Below are 24771 nucleotides of genomic sequence, written 5' to 3' on the forward strand. Positions count from 1 at the left end.
CTTAATTCCCATTGATCAACAGCAGTTCCCCATCAGTCTCTTGTGATCCATTCCCAGTTCTTAACCACCATTGTACTCTCAGCTTCTGTGAGATCAACTTTTTTTTGTTGTTAGTGAGGATTGAACTTGGAGCCTCATGCTTACAAGGCAAGAAGAGGCATTTTACCACTTGAACTATACCTCCAGCCCCTTTTGCTCTGATGATTTTTGAGATAGTCTTGCTTCATGCCCCGATTGGCTTAGGTTATGATCTTCCTACTTGTGCTCCCTGGAGTCATTGGGAGTGACACGCACATGCCACCATGCCTAGCCATTGTGCTTTCCCTGTAGAATAATAGGTGTGCACTACCACACCAAGCAATTGATTGAGAAGGAATCCTGTAAACTTGTATACCTGGGCTAGGCTCAAACCTCAATTTCCCATTCTTTTGTCTCCCACATAGCTAAGATTATAGGCTTGAGCCACCATGCTCAGTGAGATCAACTTTTTTTTTAGTTTTGACTAACAAGAACCACACAGTGTTTATCTTTCTGTGCCTGGGTTATTTTACTGAACATAATCTCCAGTTACACTCATATTTTCCTGACTGACAGAGTTCCATTCTTTTGTCTGGCTGAATAGTATTTCATGGTTTGTGGGAATTGCATAATCCCTATCCACTCATAAATTGATAGATACTTGAGCATCCGTTGATAAGATACTTGAGCCATTTCTGTTCCCTGGCTATTGTGAACAGTTCTCCAGTAAACATTATAGTTAATGTTCCATTTTGCATGATGGTGGGGTAACCACTGAATGTGGGACTTGAGACTAAAGTAGACTTGCTTCTCTGTGGAGCCATTTATAATGGTTAGTACTGTGTGGCAAAACTCAGAGTTCAGGCCCAGTGTTTGCAAGATGAGTCAGGATTAGGTTTCTCAGCCATGGTTAGAGAAAATCAGGTCTGCTAGAAACATACAACATTTGTTAGGCTGGGGTGATCAGAATTAGGGAGACAAAGCAAATCCCAGGACTCAGGAGAAGAATGAAGAAGAGGAGATGAAGTTCAGAGCCCTGGGCTGAGACAGAGAATGTAAGCTGATGGCTTACACGGATTGCTGAATAAAGGAAGGATGACTGGCAGCGCAGCACAAGCTTCCCTGTTTGTTTGTTTTTAATGGACTCAGTGTACAAATAGATTTTTTTGGAGTTGTGTGTGCGGCTTTCATGTTTGTAGGCTACTGGAGATCAACCAGGGGAGCACAGAAAAGTTAAAATGGAAATAGGATTGCTGTCTCTGAAGGTAGCAGGAGCTGGATTCTTGTCTGAAGGAACATCAGGTTCTTGTTCTGGGGTACAGCTTCCATCTCGCTGGAGAATGGAGTTCATGGGAGCTCCTGGAGCTAGGGTTTGCATATGTAGATAGGTTCTGTGGTAGTGGCTGCTGATTATGATGATGATTTTTTTTAGTCCTCTGCTTGGCAAGTTAACTTTGGTTAGTCAGAAAAGCAGATTGCTTGAGTTGTGTATGTAGGCTAGACTTGAGTTAGCAATGTGAACTTGTATGAAAGAGCCTTGAGTGTTTTCTTTGGTAGTGACCCACTTCACTTGTTTCTCCTACCCTCAACTCCTCTCTTACCACTCTTGTTCACTGATATAACTGTTTCTGATCCAGGCCTGGTTATTTGATCTTTGATATCTGGAATTCTGTTCACTTATTTCTGGTGGAAATAGGGTTTGGACTCAAGTCATTATGCTTGCTAAGCTGGCCCTCTACCACTTGAGCGATGTTCTCAGCCTAGTATTTGTATTTTGAGTTCAGTGTTCTTGACCTAGAATCCAGACCTATCTTACTTCTGATGCTTGTTGGGAAGGATTGGGACTCTCTGTGACAGAATCAGCAGCACTCAGCTCAGCCCTTCTCTGTTGTCTGCTGATTAGTACCCACCACTCTTGGTGCAGATGACAAGCATATGTAATCCGAAAAATATGTCACTCTAGTAAACATACTCCTTCTATTGAAAGTTCCATTAATTGAATGATTTTGGTGGGATTGTGATGGTCAGTAATAATAAGAGGAGGTCCATTTTAGTGTTTTAACTATTAGTCTTGCCTGTTATTCTGAAACCACTAGAATTCTGTGTGACAAGAGTGTTCTTAAATTAGGAAAGGTGGTATAGGGTACTTTGTTAGGCAACTAAAAGACCGTAGTGATGATATTTGATTATTCAGGTATCTGTGGGATGCAGAAGTCATTGCTGTGTTGTTCGGATTTCATTATTGTGTACTTATGATTGGCTAGCTCATGTGGCTTCATTTAGAAATTCATGACTGACAGAGCCATAGTTTTTCCATTATCTTCATTTTTACTTAGTAATTCCTACATGTTGTGATAGACTCAGTTCCCCAAACAGTGTAGTGATTTCATGTAGCTATCATTTTGTTTACTTTCAGTGGCATGCTTATGGAAATACAATGTATATACAGGAAAGCTCAGGCCAGGCTATATAGGACAGAACCATAATAAAAAAAATACCTTCTAATGTTTATGAACTGTGGTATTTCTTATGGAAAGTGTAAGTGGAGCCCTTCCAAGACTGGGTAGATTCTAGGGATGTGATCGAGGGAGTCTTGGCTTTGCTTCAAGTCTGTGGTTTTCAGAGTGCAGATTGTTTGTGGGAAACAATAAATAAGATAAACATAGTATTACCCTGGTGATGGAGAAAGTAAGACCAGTTCAGGGTGCTCACTGGGAGGGTGCTTGTTTGATATGCTTGAGGTCCTGGGTTTAGTCCTCAGCACCCCTTCCCTGCCCATACTCCCCACACAAAGAGAATAGGAAGTGGAGACTTACCTACCTGTACTGGTAGCCTCAGGACACTAACTGAGAGGGAATTTTGTGGTACAAATCAGACAGTTCAGAAGTGTTTGCTGTGGGTGGATCTATTTTAACTAGCCCATGTAGGTTTCTTTTTTTTTTTCTTGTTTATTGTCAAAGTGATGTACAGAGAGGTCCATGTAGGTTTCTAGACATTGGATATTTAGTTTCTGAAACCTGCCATTGCTTGACTGACCCGAGTTGTGCCTTTGGACCATATCTCAGAAGCCTTGGTTACTTGGAGAAAAGCTAAGTTCATTTATGCCACCCTTTCCATGGCGGGAGGTGGGATAGGGTGGCCCATGCATGTTTTCTAGCCTTGTTTGTTGTCTTGCAGTCATACCTCTTGAACTGCTTGTACATCAGGTTTGTACTGTTGCCTCACTTTCTTGTCACAGGAACTGAGGGTATGATACGTCATTGCCATCTTCAGACCCTTAAAAGTTTCATCGCTGGTTGACATTTTTTTTTCAAATTTACATTACATATTTAGAAAAGAGGAAGAAGAAGATGCTTCCCTAATAAAGCATGACAGGCCTATTCCATTAACTTTGTCCCTAGGGCAGCTCCTCTGTGATGTAATGTAACGTGCTTTTGCTGTGCATCTGCAGGTTCTCTGGTAGAAGAGGGAAAAAAGAATGCTAATTAGACTCCTCATCCTCAGTGAGAAGAATGTGAAATGCTACTAATAATTAATTTAGTGTGAAGTTAAGAATTAGCATCCTCTCTACTGCCTTATTAAAAGCATATGCCTTCATAATGTAAAACAGTTGATTTAATGCTCTCCCATTTGTTCCTTTGTGACAAGAAAGGAAATTTTGCCTCTTTAAACAGCAATCTAAACCTACCTTGCTTTTCTTTCTTTCTCTGTCTCTCTTCTCCTTTCTTTTCTTTCTTCTCTGTTTTGGCTACTGTTGCTATCTGCCTTATTAATGATGGCATTGTGAGACATTGTGTGTAATCTCTGTGGAAATCTAGCCAGCGAAGGATGAAAATCATACAGCTGGTATGTGTATGTATGTGCTGCACCTATGGCATATATAGAATGTTCATTTTATAAATCAGGAAAATAATAATTTCCAAGACTTTCTATAGCCCAGAGGAAGGTGACAGGATTTTGGTGTGCTGCAGTGGTTTCTGGGATTTTTCCTTCTATTACAAGTGAATTCCTGTGTTTTCTACTGGGAGAATAGAATATCTGTAAGACTTGGGGGTAGTGGGAGTACCTTGAGATCTGGGTGTATCTGTTCCCTTTTGTGTTACTGACTAACTATAGGAGGTCTTTAGCAGGAACAAAGGTGTGTTTATGGCATAACTTTATTGGTGTTTATACATCACAGGGGCTGGACAATATTTTTTTCCCTTTCCTATCTTCTACTTTTCTCTCCCTTCCCATTATTTCCTCTCCTCCCCTTCTCTCCTGTCCTATTTTCTTTTTCCTTCTACTACCCTCCCTCTCTCTTATCTTTCCTCTTCCCTTTTTTCCCTTTGCTTTCTTTTCTCCTTTCTTCCCTGAATCCAGGGCCTCAAACATACTAGCCATGCAGTATGTCTCTAAGCTACACTCCCAACCTTTGGGTGCATCTTTACAATTCAGCCATTACAACTAATATTGAGAGAATGTGGTTCTTGTCATGTCTTGGATTTCAGTATGACACTTGATGTAAAGTTTCCTGTGGTGCATTTGCTCATGTGCCTGTTCTAGAATTCCCATTGGCCACTGCACTTAATACAGAAGGTAGACAGCTGTCTTCAAGCTTTTGGGTTGGCTTTTGTTAGAGGAGTGTTTTTCCTTGGCCATCATATCCACTGGGGAAGACGTTTGGCACTTGCTTGAAATATGGAATACAAACCCTGAAGTAACAGGGTGACCATATCTGCTTCTATAGAGTCATGTGCCATGTGTGCTGAGCAGTGAGCTTCAGCTAACTGGATGGTAGCAGGTCCCACAAAGTTTTGCTGAAGAGTAGAATGTCTTCAAGTATTCTGAGTTTGGTTGGTGATAAATTGAAAATGGCACTTCTCTTTGAGAATGGACAGTTTTTTAGTTAGATTGCCTTGTCATATTTTAGCCTCAGTACTCATCTCTAATCACTAAAACCCTACACCTGTTTCCTTTATAGTTAATGAGAGGACTTTTAGAAATACTTGGTTATGGACATTTCAAGCCATTCTTTGTAAAAAAAAAAAAAAAGAGCTTTGAAACCACACAAGCCTTACTAACTTAAATTTATGATGTAAATGAAGGACAATTTACTAGAATTCGGAGCATTGATCAATAGATGTGATCTGGGAGCGTGTTACCACAAGAGAATTATGAGGATCAGAATTGTCTTCTCCTCTGTACTCTGTCTTCCTGTGCCCTAGTGAAGGGCAGATTTATGAGGGGAAGGGACACTGGTTCTCATTGATATGTTCAACTTTTACATAGTTATGCTATCTTAAAAAGAGATGATCCTAGCTTCACTGTTTCAAATGGTAGAAGTCTTTCCCACGAATAATTGTCTTCATTTCCAACCAAACCAAAACCAAAACAAAAAAACATTTCCTGGTAGTGACCTTTGTTACTAAGTATTCACTGATATGAGACATTAATTCTCACTAAGTACTCTCCAGTCTGAATGTTGTAGATGTGTGCTTGTACTTAAGCCTTTTTGGGGGTCCTTGAGGCCTTTGGAATTCATTTATTTTGTTAAGTGCTCTGATGAGATGTTACAACTCAGCCCTAAAACTGTAATTCCCTGGCCATTAGTCCCAGTGAATGCAGATGGAGTACTATCTGGTAGCTGCTTTCCTGTCCCCCAGCCAGTTGCTTGGACATAATGTTCAGAGAGCATATTGAAAGGCAGCCAGGATCACTGTCAGTCTTATGTTAGTTAGGCCAGCGGATTATCCAGCTGCTGCTGTGTATTGAAAGTGGAGTTGGAGAATGTTACAGGTTAACTGGTTTTCCTGCTGTGTGATGACAGGAAAAGGTTAGTGCTGTGTGGGGAGGGACCTCCACATTCTGCTTCATCCATCAGGGATTTCTGTGAGGCCCCAAATTCATATTGTAGACTGCATCATTTCAGTGGCTACAATGGGGGCATTTGGAAATTGGCTTGCAAAAGCCAAACCTTGATAACTGTTGAACATTTTCTTGTAATTTGCTTTCCAAGATTTGCATAAGCACCTGAAACTGATGTAAATTTAAGAAACCACAGAAACAGTTCTAGAAAACAACAACCAAAGACTAGCAAAAAAGACAACTTTCTAAATTGTGCTTTGTGAGCATGTGTGTTAGTTTAGTTACATTTTGCATATATCCATGAAAATAAAAATTTAAAAGAATAACAGTTCTTTAACTAGTTCTCTAACTGAAGGGTGATTTTAATGTTTTCCTTTGCTTGTCTTTAGTTATCAACTCTTTGTCTTAAGTTTAGATGTATTTATGAAGACCCTTTTAAAACCAGTTGCCTTGAATAAATATTTTCACAGCCTCACTCTGAAAATACTATCTTAAAAACAGGAATAAATATAAAGATTACAAAAAATTGTCAATGTTGTGTTTTGAGCAAACACATCTCTGGGCTACTGTGACTTTAAAAAAAACAATCTTTGTTGGAAATAGAGGTATGGCTCAAGTGGTAGTAGACCAGTCTTGAGTGAAAAAACCCAAGCAAGAGTGCAAGGCCCTGAGTTTAAGCCCCATTCCTCCCACTAAATAATAAGTACATAGACATTAAAAAAATATCCTTTTTGAGAAAGTATTGGACTGATGATGATTAACAAGCAAGATGATTAATTCCCAGACTTTCAAAATACAGACATGAGAATGAGAGAAGGAAAGATTTCTTTTACATTACTAGTTATATATTTTATTCTCATTTTTATCCTTATTCATCTGACATTAACATGCTATGTAAAACTTTCAAATAAACCAGTCTATCTGAGGAAGATGCTTGTTAATACTTCTTAGTATGAAATACTGTCACTGGCAAGGCAATAAAATTAATTTTTGTCTTTGAGCCATATGGAATTCCTCATGTAGTGTCAAAAAACGGAGCTGAGAGCCTATTTCTGTTCTTGTGTCAAATGGAATGCGCCTTTTGTGTCTTTGCTTCTGGTTTCTCTTCTGTACAATGAGCTCAAGAACTTAATTGACTGCCTTCATCCCTTTTCAAGAACGTTGAGGACAGATAACTTCGAAGTCTTTGGAGGACAAATGCTTCCTTGTGTATTTTTTGATACTAACTTAACTTGTAAGTATGTGCTATGTGTTGTACACAGTGGTGCAGTGTGATGTTGTGAGCTTTCTTATGAGAACAAAAGTTGTTTGCATGCCTTAATGTTAAACCCCAGTTCATTATTAATGTTATGCTTTCTGACTCGCCTCTGTGCTCTCTAGTGCCGTAGGGTGGTTCCTCTGAACATCTGTGCACTTTAAACTGTCCCTAGATAGGAGGCGGGAGGTAATGGTTCCAATGGCTTCTGCTCATCTCTTAGAAATGTTCAGAGAATTTGGAAACCTGGGGGAAGGAAATGTCCAGGTCCATAACATATAGAACAGTTTAGGTCTCAGCTTAAGAATAATCACACAAAAAGCTCTCTATTTCTTCCTTCAGGTTTTCTTTCACAGGTTTATATTGACTTGCATGTTGATTGATAAGTAGAGAGTCAGGTAGAGCTTTTTTTTTCTAATGTATAGGAAGTATAGTAAACCAAGAAAGTCATAGACTAGGATTTGAGAGAGTTGGAACTTTGTGCACTACCTGATGCTAACACTTAGCATTCTCTCCTCCTGTTCTGGACCATTTCCCGTATCTCATGACTGAGGGAGGAAGCTGTGGTATGCAGATGTTAGGGAGTGAAGAGATTGCTCTTGCATCAAGTAGTAGTAGCTCCCCTATAGTTCTCAAATAGGGAGTGTGCATATACAAAGCCACCTACAGTTATAGCACACCCATATATAAACTGCTGTCGCTCATTATAGTTTTCTTTATATTTGCATGTGGATGCTAAATCTTACTTGCCTAAGACTTGTGTTGCATAACTTCTGACATTACCAGTGAATGCCATGCCATTTAAAGCATTCCTAAGTCTTATTTTGTTAAAATGTCTATGATCAGAATTATTCCTGTGAAGTAAAAGGCAAGATGATAACCTGTGGCTGGTTAGCATTTGTGAAGTCTGATAACTTTCTGCTACTGTAAAAGTTCTGTTCACAGGGGTTTAAAACTGTTTTCTGTTTTTGTGACCTCTGTTGTCATTCTTTTCCAGAGAATACGGTCAACGGTGGATGAAAAGGAGCAAAAACAACTTCTTATGGATTTGGATGTAGTAATGCGGAGTAGTGATTGCCCCTACATTGTTCAGTTTTATGGTGCACTCTTCAGAGAGGTAGGAACAAATGGGTTGGGTTTTAGCTGATGAACAAATGTGTGATTGGGACAAGTTGGAAATGGCAACATTAGATTCTAATCTATAGCCAAATGCGACGAATTGGCCACAGGTGATACCTGCTCTTTTATTGTAGATCTAGATTCTATTTATGTTGTCTTTGTGCCCTCCTGCTTCAGGCTATAACTCCTTTTGGTCATCAAATATACCTGCCTTTAATGTTAACACTTACTTTCTTTTTCCTACAAATCCTCAGTATTACCTGTCAGAATTCAGACATGGAAGCTAATAAATACAATTAGTTACAATGGATTTTTTTTTTTCTAATTCTCCTTATCCAGATTTTTCTGTAGTTCTTTTCTTTTCTCTGGGTGTCATGATCCTGTTTCCTGTTTGGGTTTCTGTGTTGGAAAACCTTGAAGTGAGACAGGACCAGGAATCTAACAGTCTACCACAGAGCAGCTGTGAGTGAAACATTTCATGGTAGTCTGGACTGCCATTAGAAATTGTATAAGACTCACGCTTTGTATTTCATACACTCTAAAAATGTGATTCTCATCTGTAGATGGTAAGGTGTTTTGGTTGTTGTGAACTGGATAGAAGAAAAACTTACCCACTCCTACTTTTGTGTGGTGGGGGTAGTGAAGGTTTTGGATAGCCAGGTGTGTGGATACCAGGTGTGAAATTTTTATTTTTCTCTGCCTTTAATCAGCTGTGGTGACAGGCAAGTGCTACTTTACCATAGAGCCATTTCTTGGTTAGATTGCCAGTCCTATTTTATACCTCATAAGCGCTCTCTCTCCCTCCCTCCCTCCCTCCCTCCCTCCCTCCCTCCCTCCCTCCCTCCCTCCCTCCATTCCTTTTTTTCTTCCATCTCTTCTTTCCTGGCTCTGTCCATGAGCTCTTCTGCTCAAGGCTAGCACTCTACTACTTTGAGCCACAATGCTACTTCTGGTAGTTAATTGGAGATGAGAGTCTCGTGGACTTTCCTGCTTGGGCTGGCTTTGAACCACAATCCTCAGCTCTCAGCCTCCTGTGTAGGTAGGATTACAGGCATGAGCCACCAGCACACGGCTTCATGAGCTTTCTATTGTACTTTTATATTAATTTTTGTGACCAACTACATTGAATTTATTAACCTGTGTCATTATTTTACAACCATGTTATGTATCATGTTTTTAGTTACTGTATTGTGGACCTAAGTATTACCCTAGTATGCTATCTGTAAAATCATGAATCTGGAACTTTCTTTAGTTTGCAGAAAAATGTTATCTCTTCTTCCCTGCATTCCCAACTGTGAACTATTCTTTACAAACATTAAACCATTTGGTCACTTACTTTGTCTCTTAAGCAAAACAGTTCATTAGGGACTGAACTTGATGCTTTCTCCTAACTGAATTTCACAGCCAGTATTCCCAGACTGCATTCCCTGTTACTGTAGACTCTCTCTTCCTCCCAAGTGAACCTCATTGTGCTGTTATATGCGCTTTGTTTCTTCACCATTCACTTAAGCAGCACTTAACTAGGCAGTCCCAGGTTGGAGGGTGTGAGCTTCTGATATATGAAAGGGAGTAAGTGATATCTGTGGTTGAAGTGGTATTGGATACAAAGTACCAAGACTTGAAATAGTGTTTAAATAGTATCTCTCTGTTTTCTTTCTATGGACAGTTGAGAAAAATGTTGTTTTCTATCTCAGGAAGATTGAAGGGAGTTGAAATACACAGCCCAAAGCACCAAGATATTAGTGCTTTATCTTTTTTTTTTAAATTTTATTGTTTCTGTAGCAGTCTCGGGATTGGGTGGCATCTCTGTTTTCCAAAGAGGAAAATGAATTTGGAGCAACACACACACACACACACACACACACACACACACACACACACACACACACACACACACACACGTATTAAAATCAGAGCCTCAAGTCTGCAAGCACACCCTTATAGGGTGCAAAATTTAGACTATAAATCTAACAAAAGTTACATAATAACTGATAGAAACAGAACTCCAAACACAAAAATCTTGCCATCTTTTCCACTTATCAGGAGTGTTGCACAAATGAAGAACTTGTAGCTTTCTGTAAAATTAGTCATTTACATGTTCTAATTTTTCAGAAGCCCAAACAATGGCTTAGGAGCTATATAGTCACGGGGTATAAACTCACAAAATGTGTAAGTAGGTGAAACATGGTCTCTCTCTCCAAATCTTAGAAAGGGAGAGTAATAGGTAATTTCAGAGTCACAAAAAAAAAAACACACAAAAAACCAAAGTTTTAGAAAAGCAGAAAGTTCGTAAGTGTTAAATTATGAAGTATTGAATAGATTTAAAAAGAGCTTAGAGAACGATTTCTCTTGAGTTTGATAAAAGTAAAACATCTGGGTTTTTGTTTTGTTGATAGAATCTTACTATATAGCTGAGATTAAACTTAAACTTTTGATTCTCCTGTGTCAGCCTGAAAGGGCTAGGATTATAGGAAACAAGTACCACACTCTGCAGAAAACATCTGGTTTTGATGACTCTTAGTTCTAATAATGAATGAAATTATTGATTTATGAGATAATAGAAATGAATAAGCCTGATGGTATATGCAAGAGGTGATATATTTCATTCCACTGTGAGAACCTGTAGTTATTTAATTTCACAAAATTCATACCATTTCAGATTTTAATTCATGTTCTGTTTTCATCACCCATCCATCAGGGAGCTTTGAGATCTTCATAAAGTTGCCAATTCTTTGTGCAGAGTAATCTTGCTATTGGGTAGTACTAAGCTTGTGATAGCTCTGAAACTTTATTCAGAACCAGGGAATAATAATTCTTCATACCAGAGCTGGTAACTTGCCATTTTCTTTAATCATGTAAATGTACTGCTTTCTAGAATTAAACTGGGATCAACAGGTTTGATTTTGATTAGTGGATGGTCAGCTGCACAGGTCTCTAAAAGACATTTTCAGACTTTGGAGACAAGGAGGGAAAAAAGAGCTTGACAGTATTGAATAATGGAAGTAACTTTGAGCTTCTACCTACTCTTTATTTTGTCATGACTGAGACCTAGTACTCTGTGAGTGCATTTTTCTATATAAGGTTTCAGAATGTAGTAGCATGTAAACTTTGGTTGTAATCATCTTCGATATTTCTTTTTGATGTTGAAGGTTGAACCCAGGACCTGGATTGTCTCTTCACTGAGCTATGCCCACTGTCTATTTCAAATATCTTTTGAAGTTGGGAAATAAATTCTAGGGCAGAAGTGCTGTTTTGAGTAACTTGTGGACGTAGAACATGGTGCTGTTGGCAGAGTTTAGTTTCTTCTTCACTACCCATCTCTTTTGCCTATCCTATTCTTCTCACAAGTTCTAAATATACCCAATAGAGTTAAAAATTGGCTACAGTGCACTGCACACATTGAAAACATACAGTTTGATGTTTGAACCAATGGAGACACCTGTGGAATTATCCCAAGGTCAAGATCATCAATGTACTCCCTACTCACAGTTTCTTCTATATGAAAGGCCAGTATTTCCATCCTTACTCCAGTATTTGCTTTGTAGCTCTTCTGTATCAAAGTTTCTCAATGCCTTTTTTTTTTTTCCTTTTTTTGCCAATCCTGGCTGGAACTCAGGTCCTGAGCACTGACCCTGGCTTCTTTTTGCTTAAGGCTAGCACTTTACCACTTGAGCTACAGTGCCACTTCTGGCTTTTCTATATATGTAGTGCTGAGGAATTGAACCCAGGGCTTTATGTGTATGAGGCAAGGACTCTACCACGAGGCCATATTCCCAGCCTCCCTCAATGCCTTTTGAATCAGACTATTATTGTGCTTATGGCCCTTGAATCCTCTCAGTGTTGAGGGTTATTGAACCCAGAGTCTTGTACATGATAGGTAAGTATTCTACATCCTTGGTTCTCAAACTTAGCTTTTGATTCTTGGCTCTACGTTTCTATATAAGTTTTGAAGTCAGTTTGTCCAAGGCCATGAACATTTTAAATATAAAGAACTTCAATGATTCCTTAGATTAGTTTGGAGAGAAGTTGATGTCTTTATGATTGGACTCTTCGTATTGGTATGTCTGGTCTACCTCTCCATTTGGTCAGGTTTGTTAGTTCCTTCATTTTACACTTTCCATATGGGTATTGCCTTTTTGCTAGATATATTTCTGTGTGTCTGTTGCTTTCATTTCTGTTGTGAATATTGTGCTTAAACATTTTACTTACCATTTTCCAACTGGTTATTGTTATCTAAGAATGTTACTGGGTTTTTGTGGGTCTTACCTTTAGGAAATCTTTTGTTGCCTTAGTAGCTGAACAGTTTATCACCTTCTATATAGTAGTCCAAGTGCCGTATTTCATCTTCCACTATTCCTTTTCAGTAATTTTGCATTAGTGATTTCTTGTTTTGAGTTCCAGGCATTGGGCTGTTCCATGTTTGGTTTGAATGTGAAAGCAGTTGTTGCTACCATTCTGGCAACATAGGGCCATTCCTTTCTTGTCTTTCTGCTTTCTTTAAATGAAGCTCAAGTGTTGGTTTCTATTTTTAGTTACAACCAAAGTCACTATCAAAGATATTAGAAGTACCTTAAAAGCTACAAGGTCCTCCTGTTTTGGAGCCATCTGCTTTTTTCTGCCTCTCTTTTTCATCCAGGGTAATTCTTACCTCCTACTCCTATGTCTTTCTATTTTATGTAACACCTTCCATATTAACCCACTAGACTTGTCATGGCGTCTCATGATGATAGTGGAGCATTCTCAGTGCATAGACCAGAAGTGAGGAGGCCTGGTCAACAGAAATAGTCAGTAGGAGAGGCAAGATACTAAGGCAGATTCATAATGTAAAAGATCTTTACCACTCTTGAGGTTATGTACCATCCTATTCTTGCTTTCAATGTGCTGTATTTTTCTCTAATGAGGCATGACACTTGAGATTTTAATATAAATAAATTCAAGTTCCTGTTTTGGGCAGAGAGTTTTAATTTTCTCCAAAACAGTCACAAGAAACAGATTTAGAGGATGCCTTACAGAAAATAATAGTAAATGCTTACTTTGTTAAACTTATTATGTCACATAAGTAGCTGCTGCCACCTCCTCCTCCTCCTCCTTCTCCTCCTCCTCCTCCTCCTCTTCCTCCTCCTCCCTCCTCCTCCTTCTTCCTCCCTCTTCCTGCTCTCCCCGTCCTCTTTTCTGTCTTTTCTTTTTCCTTCAGACATGGTATTTCTACATTAGACCAAGCTGATTTTGAACTCTCAATCTTCCTGCCTCATCCTACCAACTGTGGGGTTTACCTGAATTTGCCAGAACCACTTCCAGCTGTTTTTTCAGTAGTTTATTGGAAATAAGAACTTTGAACCATGATCTTCAGATCTCAGCCTCAGCCTCCTGAGCAGCTAGGCTTACAGGCATGAGCCACCAGTACCTGGCTCACATAAGCTTTCTATAAGCATAGACTCTATAGCCACTTGGCTGTATGAATGAATGTTCGTGGGAATGGATCATGACACCGTGTGCTCCACTTACACAGCCTTATAAGTGTTGGCTAAAGAAAGACTTAAGGAATCTTCATTCTCTCAGTGACTATCAAGTCATTTTACCCTGTGGGGCATTTATCTCACATAGTCATTTAGGCTTGAGGGACAGGAGGTTGGTGGGTAGGAAATCTTCAAGGAAATAGCTGGCATCATAAATTAGTAACCTAAAAATTGTGTGAGATAATTTTTGTTTTCATCCTAAGAGTATTTTTACTTTCAGGAGGTACATAATTTGAGAACTTTCATTACTCTCTCGAGTAAATTGTCTGCCATCTCTTTTTCTCAGTCAGCAAGATTGGTTTTCCACACATGTCCTAATTTTGTCTTTGATGATGGTTAAATTTTGTAAAAGTATACTAATTTTCTATGTAGTACTATCCCTATAATTAAAAGTGAATACATCTGGCTTTTTTAATCCCCTCAAGTTAAGAAGCTTCAGCTCAGGGCTTTCTGGCAAATGCTCTATCACCGGAACCACACCTCAGCTCCTCTAGCTTTCCTTATTTTTTCAAATCAGATCTCACGACTTTTGCCCAGAACCAGCTTCAATATGAAAAAGAGCATAGCTTTTTTCCTAATTACTTTCTAAGTGAGGGCAAGAAGGTACTTAACCTTAACATGTAACAGTAACACATATTGTTGTTTTATAGGGTGACTGTTGGATCTGTATGGAACTCATGTCTACCTCGTTTGATAAGTTTTACAAATATGTATATAGTGTATTAGATGATGTTATTCCAGAAGAAATTTTAGGCAAAATCACTTTAGCAGTAAGTATCTGGTCTTCAAATTCTTCTTTGTGTATATACCCAAATAAAGGAGTTGCTAGTGTTTTCAATGCAGATATTTGACAGTTCTTCCTAGATTGAACCTCCAAGGTCATAAGAACACCTTTCATATCTATACTGGACAAATAATTCAATATTATTTTCACTCAGTGCTCCAGGAACTGTAGCAGACCAAGCCTTATGTAAGACTAGAAAAAGCTACTTTGTGTTCACTTTCCCTATTGCTATAAATCTATTTCTAAATATAGTATATTACTGTACATGGCCCCAAGTTAATCAGAATTGTAGAAATCTATGTAAAGCCTCTTTACTGAAAGGCTGAGTAATAAACTGGCTCTGCAGGAGCAGTGTTGAAGCCTTGGGGGACCCCATTAGGTGGGAGGTTGTCAGGAGCTGAGACTTGTGAACAATATTGCTCGTTACTGTTACTAATGGAACCGGAGGTACAGAAGATGCATTGCAGACTTTGAGTGACCTACTGTATTAATGATGGGTTGCTGCATTTTCAATCCATCAGAGAGTACTTATTACTTTCTAAAGTTTTTTTAAGTTATTTTTGAATGGTTGTACATGGGGGTTTCAGTTCAACATGTCTATGAGTCCAGTGAGTGCATCCTGATGAGTGTCATGCCTTTCATGTAGGAAGGGCTGCTTGTGCTGTTGCATATGGTAAACTGTTATGCTGTTTTATTATTTTTTTTAATCCTTTATCCCATCTCTTCTTGTTCCTCTAGACTGTGAAAGCACTAAACCACTTAAAAGAAAACTTGAAAATTATTCACAGAGGTAAGTAGGATTGCTGTATTATTATTTTTTTCCTTTGTGTGTGTTTTTTGTGCTGATCCTGGGTCTTGAACTCGGGGTCTGGTGCCATTTTTGAGCTTTTGTGCCCAACGCTAGCACTCCACTACTTGAGGCACAAGTCCACATGTGGCTTTTTTTGGTACTTACTTGGAGATGAGTGTCATAGACTTTTCTGCACAGGGTGGCTCTGAATCCTGATCCTCAGATCTCAGCTGAGTAGCTAGAGTTATGTGAGTGAGCCACCAATGCCCAGCCTGGATTGCTTTTTTACAGAAAAGAAATTAACTCTTTTTCCATTTGTTTTAAAGAACTGATCACTATATGAACTTTTCACTATATAAATGTCTCTGAAATATTTGTATTTTTAGTAAAAAAAAAAAAAAATCCCGTGTGTTCTTAAAAGCTTTAGTTGAGCCTCCACATTAGGATTCTATAAATCTAATTCATACTTTTAGTATAATAATTATTCTAACTGTTAGAATATTGGGCTTAGGAATTAGATTTTGCTGTAAACTATTACTCCTAGTTAAAAAGTAATTGCTACCCATAATGCTACCCATTATTTTGCACAATTAGTATGTGTAGTAAAAATAATGGAAAGGGGGTAAATTAGATGAATACTCATTTCCTTGGTAGGTAATTGATGTTTTCTCTGCATATGAGCAAGGAATCAAGGTGGACCTGTGGACATTGAGAGGTATCTGAGAGCAGAGTGCAGCATCTTTGCATTCTTTTATTTCCTTCCTTCCTTCCTTCCTTCCTTCCTTCCTTCCTTCCTTCCTTCCTTCCTTCCTTCCTTCCTTCCTTCCAGGATTCTGTGCATGTCGCACAAATACTCAGTTACTGAGCTACTTCCCAGACTCTACACTAAAGCACTTTATTTTTTAAAAATATTTTATTGTTATTATAAAGGTGATGTACAGAGAGATTACAGCTTAGTAAGTCAGGTATACATTTAAAGCATTTTAAAGCCAAGCTACTGCCCATATCCCATGTTTCTTCTTCACTTACAAGAGTGTTCTGTGTGATATATTTGTAATTGTATACCTAATGACATTTCTCTCTTGTAGATATCAAACCTTCAAATATTCTTCTAGACAGAAGTGGAAATATTAAGCTCTGTGACTTTGGCATCAGTGGACAGCTTGTGGACTCCATTGCCAAGACAAGAGACGCTGGGTGTAGGCCATATATGGCAGTAAGTGCGGAGTCCAGGGCTTCTTGCTAGGTAGCTGTTGCACAGAAGCTCTGTGCCTTTTAATGTTGACTGAAAGGAATCTACCATTGCTCATGGGGCTTTACCATGTGGGTATATGTTCCCCTCCCCTCAGCCCAAACTCAGGTTCTAGCTTCCACGCGAACCTTTGCTTAATTAGTTCTTTGAGCTTCGAGAGTCAGTAGCCCTCTCACATGACATTTAGCATTTGTGGCTTTATTGTTTTTTGTTTTGTTGATAGTCTTTTCCCCCTACCCTTTTCTATTATATTCACTTTACTTTGGCACCAAGATGGTATGTTCTCTAGAAGTTTGTGTTTCTAAACCCTCCTGAGCTTTCTTCTCGTGTGGGTAATCAGTGCGTGCTGAGAATGTCTCCTGGGCTGCTAACAAATGCCATTTCCAGTTATTGAAGAATAGGAAGACTTTGGTTCATAGCAGAGTGCATATGCCTCATGTGTACCTGTGATTGAGTAGTGTCAGTTCCTGCTGAAGGGAATGGGCAAGAAGCATGCAGACAAATTTAAGGCTGGAAGTCTTTAGGCATTTTGCAACCTGGAGCCTCTCTACCCAAAGAGAGATGATGTCCTCTCAGAGCTTTTGTGCTCACCTGCCCCATGTATCTGCACTGATTCCCACAGCCTGCATTCTAATGTGATTTTTAATTAGAGTTTGGTGTCTAGATTTTAAAACATTTTCTTTAAGGTGTTAGTGTCCTCGTTGAATGTGTCTTTGGCTCTTTGGTGACCAGGACACATCTTTAAATGGTGACAGGTAAGGTTCTGACATTTGTGTGCCTGTGTGCATGTGCCAGGCCTGGGGGAGAGACTTACTTTTGTGTTTTTACAGATTCCTTTTGTTATTTCACATATGATTTGAAAGTAAGATTTTACCAGCATTCCTTTCTTTTCTACTTACTTCTCAATGAGTAAATAGTGTGAAAGCCAGCATCACAGAAGTTCTCTTAGCATGTTAAGATGTTGGCTTTGTGTTTGAACACCGTTGCATTGAAAATTTTTAATGTTGGCGATGTTTTAAAATTCTTGCCTTTTAGTTTTGTTAGAAAAATAAAAAGTGTGTGTGTGTGTGTGTGTGTGTGTGTGTGTGTGTGTGTCTGTTTCAAGATTTTTAAAAAGATACTTAAGTTCTGGGCTTTGTGATTATTGACTGCCCATGCAGATTCTTGAGACATTTCAGAAAGCCATGCATTTCTCATCATAATTAGGGATAACTAGCTTAACAGCTAAGGACATGAGTTCTGAGTTTGCAGGAGTAAAACACCATACTTGGCTCAAATTTATTTATTTCTATCTTGTTTTCTTCCTTCCTCCCTCCCTCCTCCCCTCCCTTTTTCTTCTTTTTGTTGGTTATGGGACTTGAACTCAGGGCTTGAGTGTTGCCCTTGAGCTCTTTTGCTTAAAGATAACACTCTACCACTTTGAGCCACAGTGACACTTGCAATTTTCTGGTGGTTCATTGGAGATAAAGAGTCTTACAGACTTTCTTGCCCATGTTGGTTTCGAACTGTGATCCTTAGATCCCAGCTTCCTGAGTAGCTAGGATGACAGATGTGAGCCACCAGCGCTCAGCATGAATTACTTATTTCTAAAAGTGAGACAACTACCCCTCATAATCTGGTCATATGTCAGTGACAGTTTTCTTCTAAATTGGATTTTCCCTTCCATGTTGAAGTAAATTTAATTTTTTACTAGGTGAAGCATATTGGAATAGTCAGGTATAGATTCTAAATTTGATATGGTTCTCTCCATAGGCTGCATATGGATTTATATCCCTAAATGATATCATGCGCTATTGTTTGTGTATAGTAATTGAGTAATTTATCCTCTGTACCTCATAGTTTTCCTTACTGAAGTAATTATTGAGTTATTTCTATTTTTATTTCTATTTTTGTAACAGTTGCATGTATTTGAAGAATGCTACATTGGTAGTTTTATTAAAAATATTTAAATCCACAAAGAATACATACGTACTTCATTTCATTGTGTTTTGTTTCATTTCACTTTGCACATATTTTGCAATTTAAAGACTAAAGGTCTATATTGAGCTGTATTGAGCAAGTCTGGTGATATTTCAAACTTCTTCACTATTAGTATATCTGTGTGATCAATGACCAGAGATTTTTGAAATTACCATTGTCATCATTTTTAGGTTCCACAAATCATGTGCATATAAGACCACAAAGTTAATTAGTGTGATGGTAGCTTCATTAACTAGATGCCCCTGAGTCTAGGCCTCTCTATTTGCAGGGACATGACCGTCTTGAGATTAGGCCCATTGATTACTCTTTGAGTCTCCCTCTTTAAATCAAAGCTAGAAATAACTTACTGAGGAAGGAAGGCATGCACAAAGTGGACATAGACAGGAAACTGGGCCTCTTGACACTAGTCAAGATGTAAATGCAAAGGAGAAGTTCTCCAAGGAAATTGAAAGTGCTGCTTCAGTGGACACACAGAAGAATAAGAAAATGAAGTATTCTGATTACTGATACAGAAAGTTTGAGCGGTTTGGATGGAAGATTAACCTAACTGCAACATTCCAAGCCTGTCCAAAGCAAGGCCTTAACTTTTTTCAGTTCTGGGAAAGCTTCTACAGAAAGTTTGAAGCTAGCTGTGGTTGGCTCATGAGATGTAAGGAAAAGAGGTTTCCTATAGCAGATAAAAGTGCTATTGCAGGCCCAGCACTAGTGGCTCATGTCTGTAATCCTGGCTACTCTGGAGGCAGAGATATAAGGGCTAATGTAGAAGTTATTCTGGTAAGGATTTTTTTCTCATTTTATAAGCTATTTTTACAGTTTGTTTATTGTCTCTCGGTGTACAGAAGCTTTTTAATTCAATGTGATCCCATCTGTTACCCCCCCGCCCTTTTTTTTTAAATTCTTTTTTTTTTTAACCAGTCCTGGGCTTGAACTCAGGGCCTGAGCACTGTCCCTGGCTTCTTGGTGCTCAAGACTAGCACTCTACCACTTGAGCCACAGCACCACTTCTGTCTTTTTCTGTGTATGTGGTGCTGAGGAATCGAACCCAGGGCTTCATGCATGACTAGGCCAGCTCTCTACCGCCAGGCCACATTCCCAGCCCCCCCCCCCCCCCGCCCTTTTTTTTGATACTGGTCCTGGAGCTTGAACTCAGGGTCTGAGTGCTGCCCTTAAGCTTTTTTTGCTCAAGGCTAGCGCTACATCACTTGAGCCATAGCTCTACTTCTGACTTTTTTGTAGTGTATTGGTGATAAAGGTCTCAAAGACGTAACTGCTTAGGCTGGCTTCAAACCTCAATCCTTAGATCTTGTCTTCCTGAGTAGCTGGGACCTGGCCACCAGGACCTGGCTTTACCTTTTATACATAATCACTCAACTACTGAGGTACAACTGTGCAGTCAATACTGGTGATTATGAAAAGGAAAAACAATACATCTATAATTATACTCATTTTATTCCTAATATTTAACTAATTTGGATATTATTTAAACATTTATTCTTTCAAACTATTATTTAGAATGAATACCTATATGCTAAATTTTTAGATTTGGAACTGTTTCAGGACTTTGTTACACATAGTTTCCTGTGTTTTTCGGGTGATAGAAGCACCTTTATTTAAAAAACTCAACTGGAATCTTATTAAACTTGTAAATTTATTTAATAATTGCTATTTTGCAATATCTAGTTTTGCCAATATGATACAGTATTATTTCTCTCCATCCACTCAAGCTATCTTAATGCTCCTTGTTATTCTTTTCATATAACCTGTACATATCTGGGTTCTTTACCATCACAAGTGTTTTTAATCTCCTAAGAGCTAGATATACCAATTGTCACTACATTCTTTATTTTCTTAGATCTGTTCTCTTTGGTTTTACCGTACTATTTCAACTGCTGTCATCAGAATAAACATTTTTCAGGTTTTCCATCAAGTCCTCCTTGATCGACTTGAATTTATTTAATTTAATTAAGATAATTAATTTAGAGAGAGTGTGTATGTGCTAGTATTGGGGGGACTTGAACTCAAGGCTTGGGTGTTCCTTTACCATTCTGCTGGAGGCTGCTGCTCTACCACTTGAGCTACACCTTTACTTCCTGTTTTTTTGTTTATTTCATTTTGTTTTTACTGCTTAACTGGAGATAAGAATCTCACACTTTCCTGCCTAGGCTGGCCTTGAGCCACCATCCTCAAATCTCAGCCTCTTGAGTAGCTAAGATTACAGGTGTGAGTCACTGGTACCCTGCAGTTATTAAGTTTTGATGTAATTAGTTGTATAACACAACTTACTAGTATTAAGTAGCTCATTGACTTTTTACTCTTGTGGCTGATTACTTGCTTCTGAAGCATTTGAGCCTATAATTCTGCCTTGGTGTGAGGGGCTTGTTGTGATTCTTTGTGGCTTGATAAATTAAAACTGAAATATCAGAAAAGGTTTGTACTATTACTGCTACATTATACATAATACTTATTTGTTTCTTTTGAAAAGAGATAGAAGAGAGCTTGTTCAAAATTTGTTAATATTGTGCCTTGTTTACTGATTTACATTTTATATATTTCAATATGAACTAACTTGTTGTGTGTCTTTTGTAGATTATATCTATTTCTGATATAAAACAGTTCCATCAATATTTTGCTGATTTTATTAATGTTATGTACTCTATATTCTCTAAGAAAATTTTTTGTCATACTTTTAAAACACCTTCTGTTTTAAAGCCTATATTTATGATTTATATTTCGAGGACAGGGTATTGAATTCATTTTATTAATCTTAGATTTATGTTCTTCAAGAAATAATTTTTAAAATACTCTCAGGGAATTGAATTCATTTTATTAACATTAGGTTTATGTTTTTCAAGGAATAATTTTCAAAATCTTCTAGGCCTTGCATATACAAACAATAAATATGAAGAAATGCATTTAACTCATTAATGAGAAACTGAGCACTCAGGATATTATAAAACTGACTCAAAGAACATTAGAGTAAATCAGCATTTATGATCACAGAAGAGAGAATGTCAGAATGAGTAGTTAGGTGGAATAGTTAGCCATTAGATAAAATTGCTGATTATTTTTAGGTTCATAAAACTGTACCTTTTGGGGTAATTGGACAGAAATCATTTGCATCCTTAGTAAATGAAAGTTTTTAATTTTTAATCACTAAATTAAGTGTCTGGATCCTAATAAAGAGCAAACAATCAAGTACATTTAAATATTCCTTGGCTAGGCTTCTTAAATAATGTGCCCCATGGCATTGAAAGGAGATGGAATCATTTTTTGCTCTATTTCTAGGAATTGGGTACAGTTTCCCTAACTCATACATGTTAGAAATTCCAGATGTTCAGTGATATAAACATACAAGTCACAAAAAGACATTATCACACTAACCACCAATGATGCCCCCCCCACACCCAATTGTGAGCCCCCTTTGAGTGTTGGCAAATATCATAGTTAGGCAGGTTCAGAACATGCCTGCCTGCTAGTGGAAAAGGTTCCTTATGTTCATCCCCAGAAACTCTGTACTGCATGTTCCCCTCCTACCTGTGGCAGCCAACAGCACTGTTTTCTGTTACTGTCGGTTTTTCCATCCAAAATAGGAACTCAAGCTTCATATAAATATAAACTTAAAAAGTATATGTTTTCTTGTTTCTTTAAAGATAGATCTTGGGATGTAGCTCTAGGCTGGTCTTGATATGACACTCCTGCTTCAGCCTTCCAAGTACTGGCATCACAGGTGTGTAGGACCATGCCTACAGTATGAATTTACTTGTGCCTGTTTTCCTTGTCTCTTCCTTGAGGAGATACCTATGTGGTAGATACCTATGTGTGTGTTGGTAGTTCTTTCTTCTGTATTGCTGAGTTTTGTATTACATGGGTAGTGCATCTGTTCCCCTGTGGGTAGTATAATACTGGATGTCTTAGGACCAGACAGGTTTCTCTACTGGCTTAGGTCTTCTTAATTACTCAGCATGAAGCTTGTGTGTGCCTTTAAAATTCAGTACTAAAGATGACATGGATTCTATTGTGAGTCCATTTTTATATTGTTCTTTTGAATTAAATTTTTTCTGTCCTTTACTAGGATCACATAGAAATACAACTAATTTGCATGTGTTGTCATTATGTCCTGTGGCCTTGTTTTACTTCTCCTGTTTTAGCAGAATGTCCTACATACAGAGTTATACAAGTTCAAATGTCTCTAGGAATGTCCTAGATAGTTATAGTAGTTCAATTGTCTCTGAATAAGGCAATCCTCCCCCCCCCCCCGCCTTTTTATGCCTTTTCCTAGTGGCTAGAACCAATGTAGTACCATATAGAAATACAGCAGACATATATGATTTGTTCCCAGAAATGTTCTGTATTTCATCAGCAAGTATAGTGTTAGATGCCTCCATGAAATTAAGCTAATTATGCTAATACAGTATTAAGAAAGTTCTACTTGGTCATGACATGTTATCTACTGTCTTGCTGGATTGGATTTGCTCAAATTTTGTTAGTGATTTTTTGTTGGGATTTTGTAAATGGTTATGTTAGCCTCCTGATATGAGTTGGGAAGCAAGCCGTTTTTCTCTGATTTTTAAAAAAAGTCTGTGCAAGACATCTGCTACTCTTCCCTGCATGTTTGGGAAAGTTCACCAGTGCACCATCTGTGTCTAGACTTTACCAATGGCAAGGTTTTAAAAAGTTCCTGAAATAACATAGGTTTAAGGTCATTCATATTTCCACAAATTTTGGTAGAGTTTCGATTTTCAACAGTGTGTCTGCATCATTTATTTCTTTCACTTTTCATGTTTAATCATTTCAGTCTTTTTCTTTGGTTGGTCTTGCTTGAGGTGTACCAATTTCCCACTGTTTTTTTCTCTCTGGTTTCTATTTCCACTCCACGTATTTCCATTCTTTTTTTTTTTTTTACATCCTGCCTATTGGTTGCTTACTTTGGATTTAATTTGTTTTGTGTTGTTGAGTTCCTTAAGCTATAAAGTTAGGTTATTTATTTGAGAGTCTTCTAATGCATGTACTGTAAGTTGTAATTTTACTTTCAATTAGCTCAAACCTTTCTAACTATTCCTTTATCTGTGTGTTATTTAGCCTCCAAATATTTGAAGACTTTCCTAGGTATCTTCTGTTTTTTGTTTCTAATTTAATTATTTGTCATTTGAGAACATGTCTGCATAATGTACATTCTTTAAAATAAAGTGTGTGATGCCTCAGAACACAGTCTGAATTAGTGAACATTTCATGAGAATGTGGAGAAACTGTTTATCTGGCTGTTGGTAGTAAAATAGTTTTTGATTTTTTGTTTGTTTTTGGTTAAATATCTGAGACTTTCATGTAATCTGTATCTTACCAGACAAAGTATATTTAAAGCTAAAAGGAAAGTAATTTGCTGTGAATGAAATACTGATACAGCACAGATCTTATCTATAAATTAAAATATATGCATTTCCAAATTAGTCATCACTGACACAGAGAATGAGAATGCAAGCTAATCCATAGCTGTACTTTTCTGGGTTCTTCTTTCAGCAGCAATTGCTGCCAGCCTGGGGAAGGTCCACCAACAACTGCCACCAATTGTCCTCTTGCTTGGCTTTTCTTCTCCATCATTGACATACTGTTTAAAAGATGCTGCCTTAATTTTAAGGCATTGTAAAGATGCCCCCTTGGAAGAAGTTACTAAAAAGTTTTGCTCTTCATAGGAGAGAGAGAGAGAGAGAGAGAGAGAGAGAGAGAGAGAGAGAGAGAGAGAGAGAGAGAGAGAGAGAGAGAGCGTGTGAGTGTGCATGTGCATGTGCACACGTACATATGGCTCTGATATTGGACTTTGAACTTAGGGCAATCTACCACATTGGCCACAGCTCTATGTCCAACTTTTTGCTGATTAATTGAAGATAAGAGTCTCTCAGGCGGCTTCTTCTTCTTCTTCTTCTTCTTCTTCTTCTTCTTCTTCTTCTTCTTCTTCTTCTTCTTCTTCTTCTTCTTCTTCTTCTTCTTCTTTCTTCTTTCTTCTTTCTTCTTCTTTCTTCTTTCTTCTTTCTTCTTCTTCTTTCTTCTTCTTTCTTCTTCTTCCCAGTCCTGGGGCTTGAACTCAGGGCCTGAGCACTGACCCTGGCTTCCTTTTCCTCAAGGCTAGCACTCTACGACTTGAGCCATAGTGCCACTTCTAGCCTTTTTTGTTTATGTGGTACTGAGGAATTGAACCCAGGGCTTCATGAATGTTGG

At 38.2% G+C, this 24771-nt stretch overlaps 1 protein-coding gene across 3 annotated transcripts in view; it reads left to right on the forward strand.

Moving 5' to 3' along the window:
- The window catches only part of Map2k4 (mitogen-activated protein kinase kinase 4), a 91994-nt gene that overhangs the window by 58486 nt on the left and 8737 nt on the right, over window positions 1–24771 (forward strand). For all 3 annotated transcript variants that reach the window (XM_048367198.1, XM_048367199.1, XM_048367200.1), the window contains 4 exons: window positions 8118–8237; window positions 14406–14525; window positions 15278–15329; window positions 16418–16545. In XM_048367198.1, the coding sequence (XP_048223155.1) occupies window positions 8118–8237; window positions 14406–14525; window positions 15278–15329; window positions 16418–16545 (420 nt within the window). The remainder of the gene's footprint in view (window positions 1–8117; window positions 8238–14405; window positions 14526–15277; window positions 15330–16417; window positions 16546–24771) is intronic.

The sequence above is a fragment of the Perognathus longimembris genome, chromosome 17 (genome assembly GCF_023159225.1).
Source record: "Perognathus longimembris pacificus isolate PPM17 chromosome 17, ASM2315922v1, whole genome shotgun sequence".
NCBI classification, from domain to species: Eukaryota; Metazoa; Chordata; class Mammalia; order Rodentia; family Heteromyidae; genus Perognathus; species Perognathus longimembris.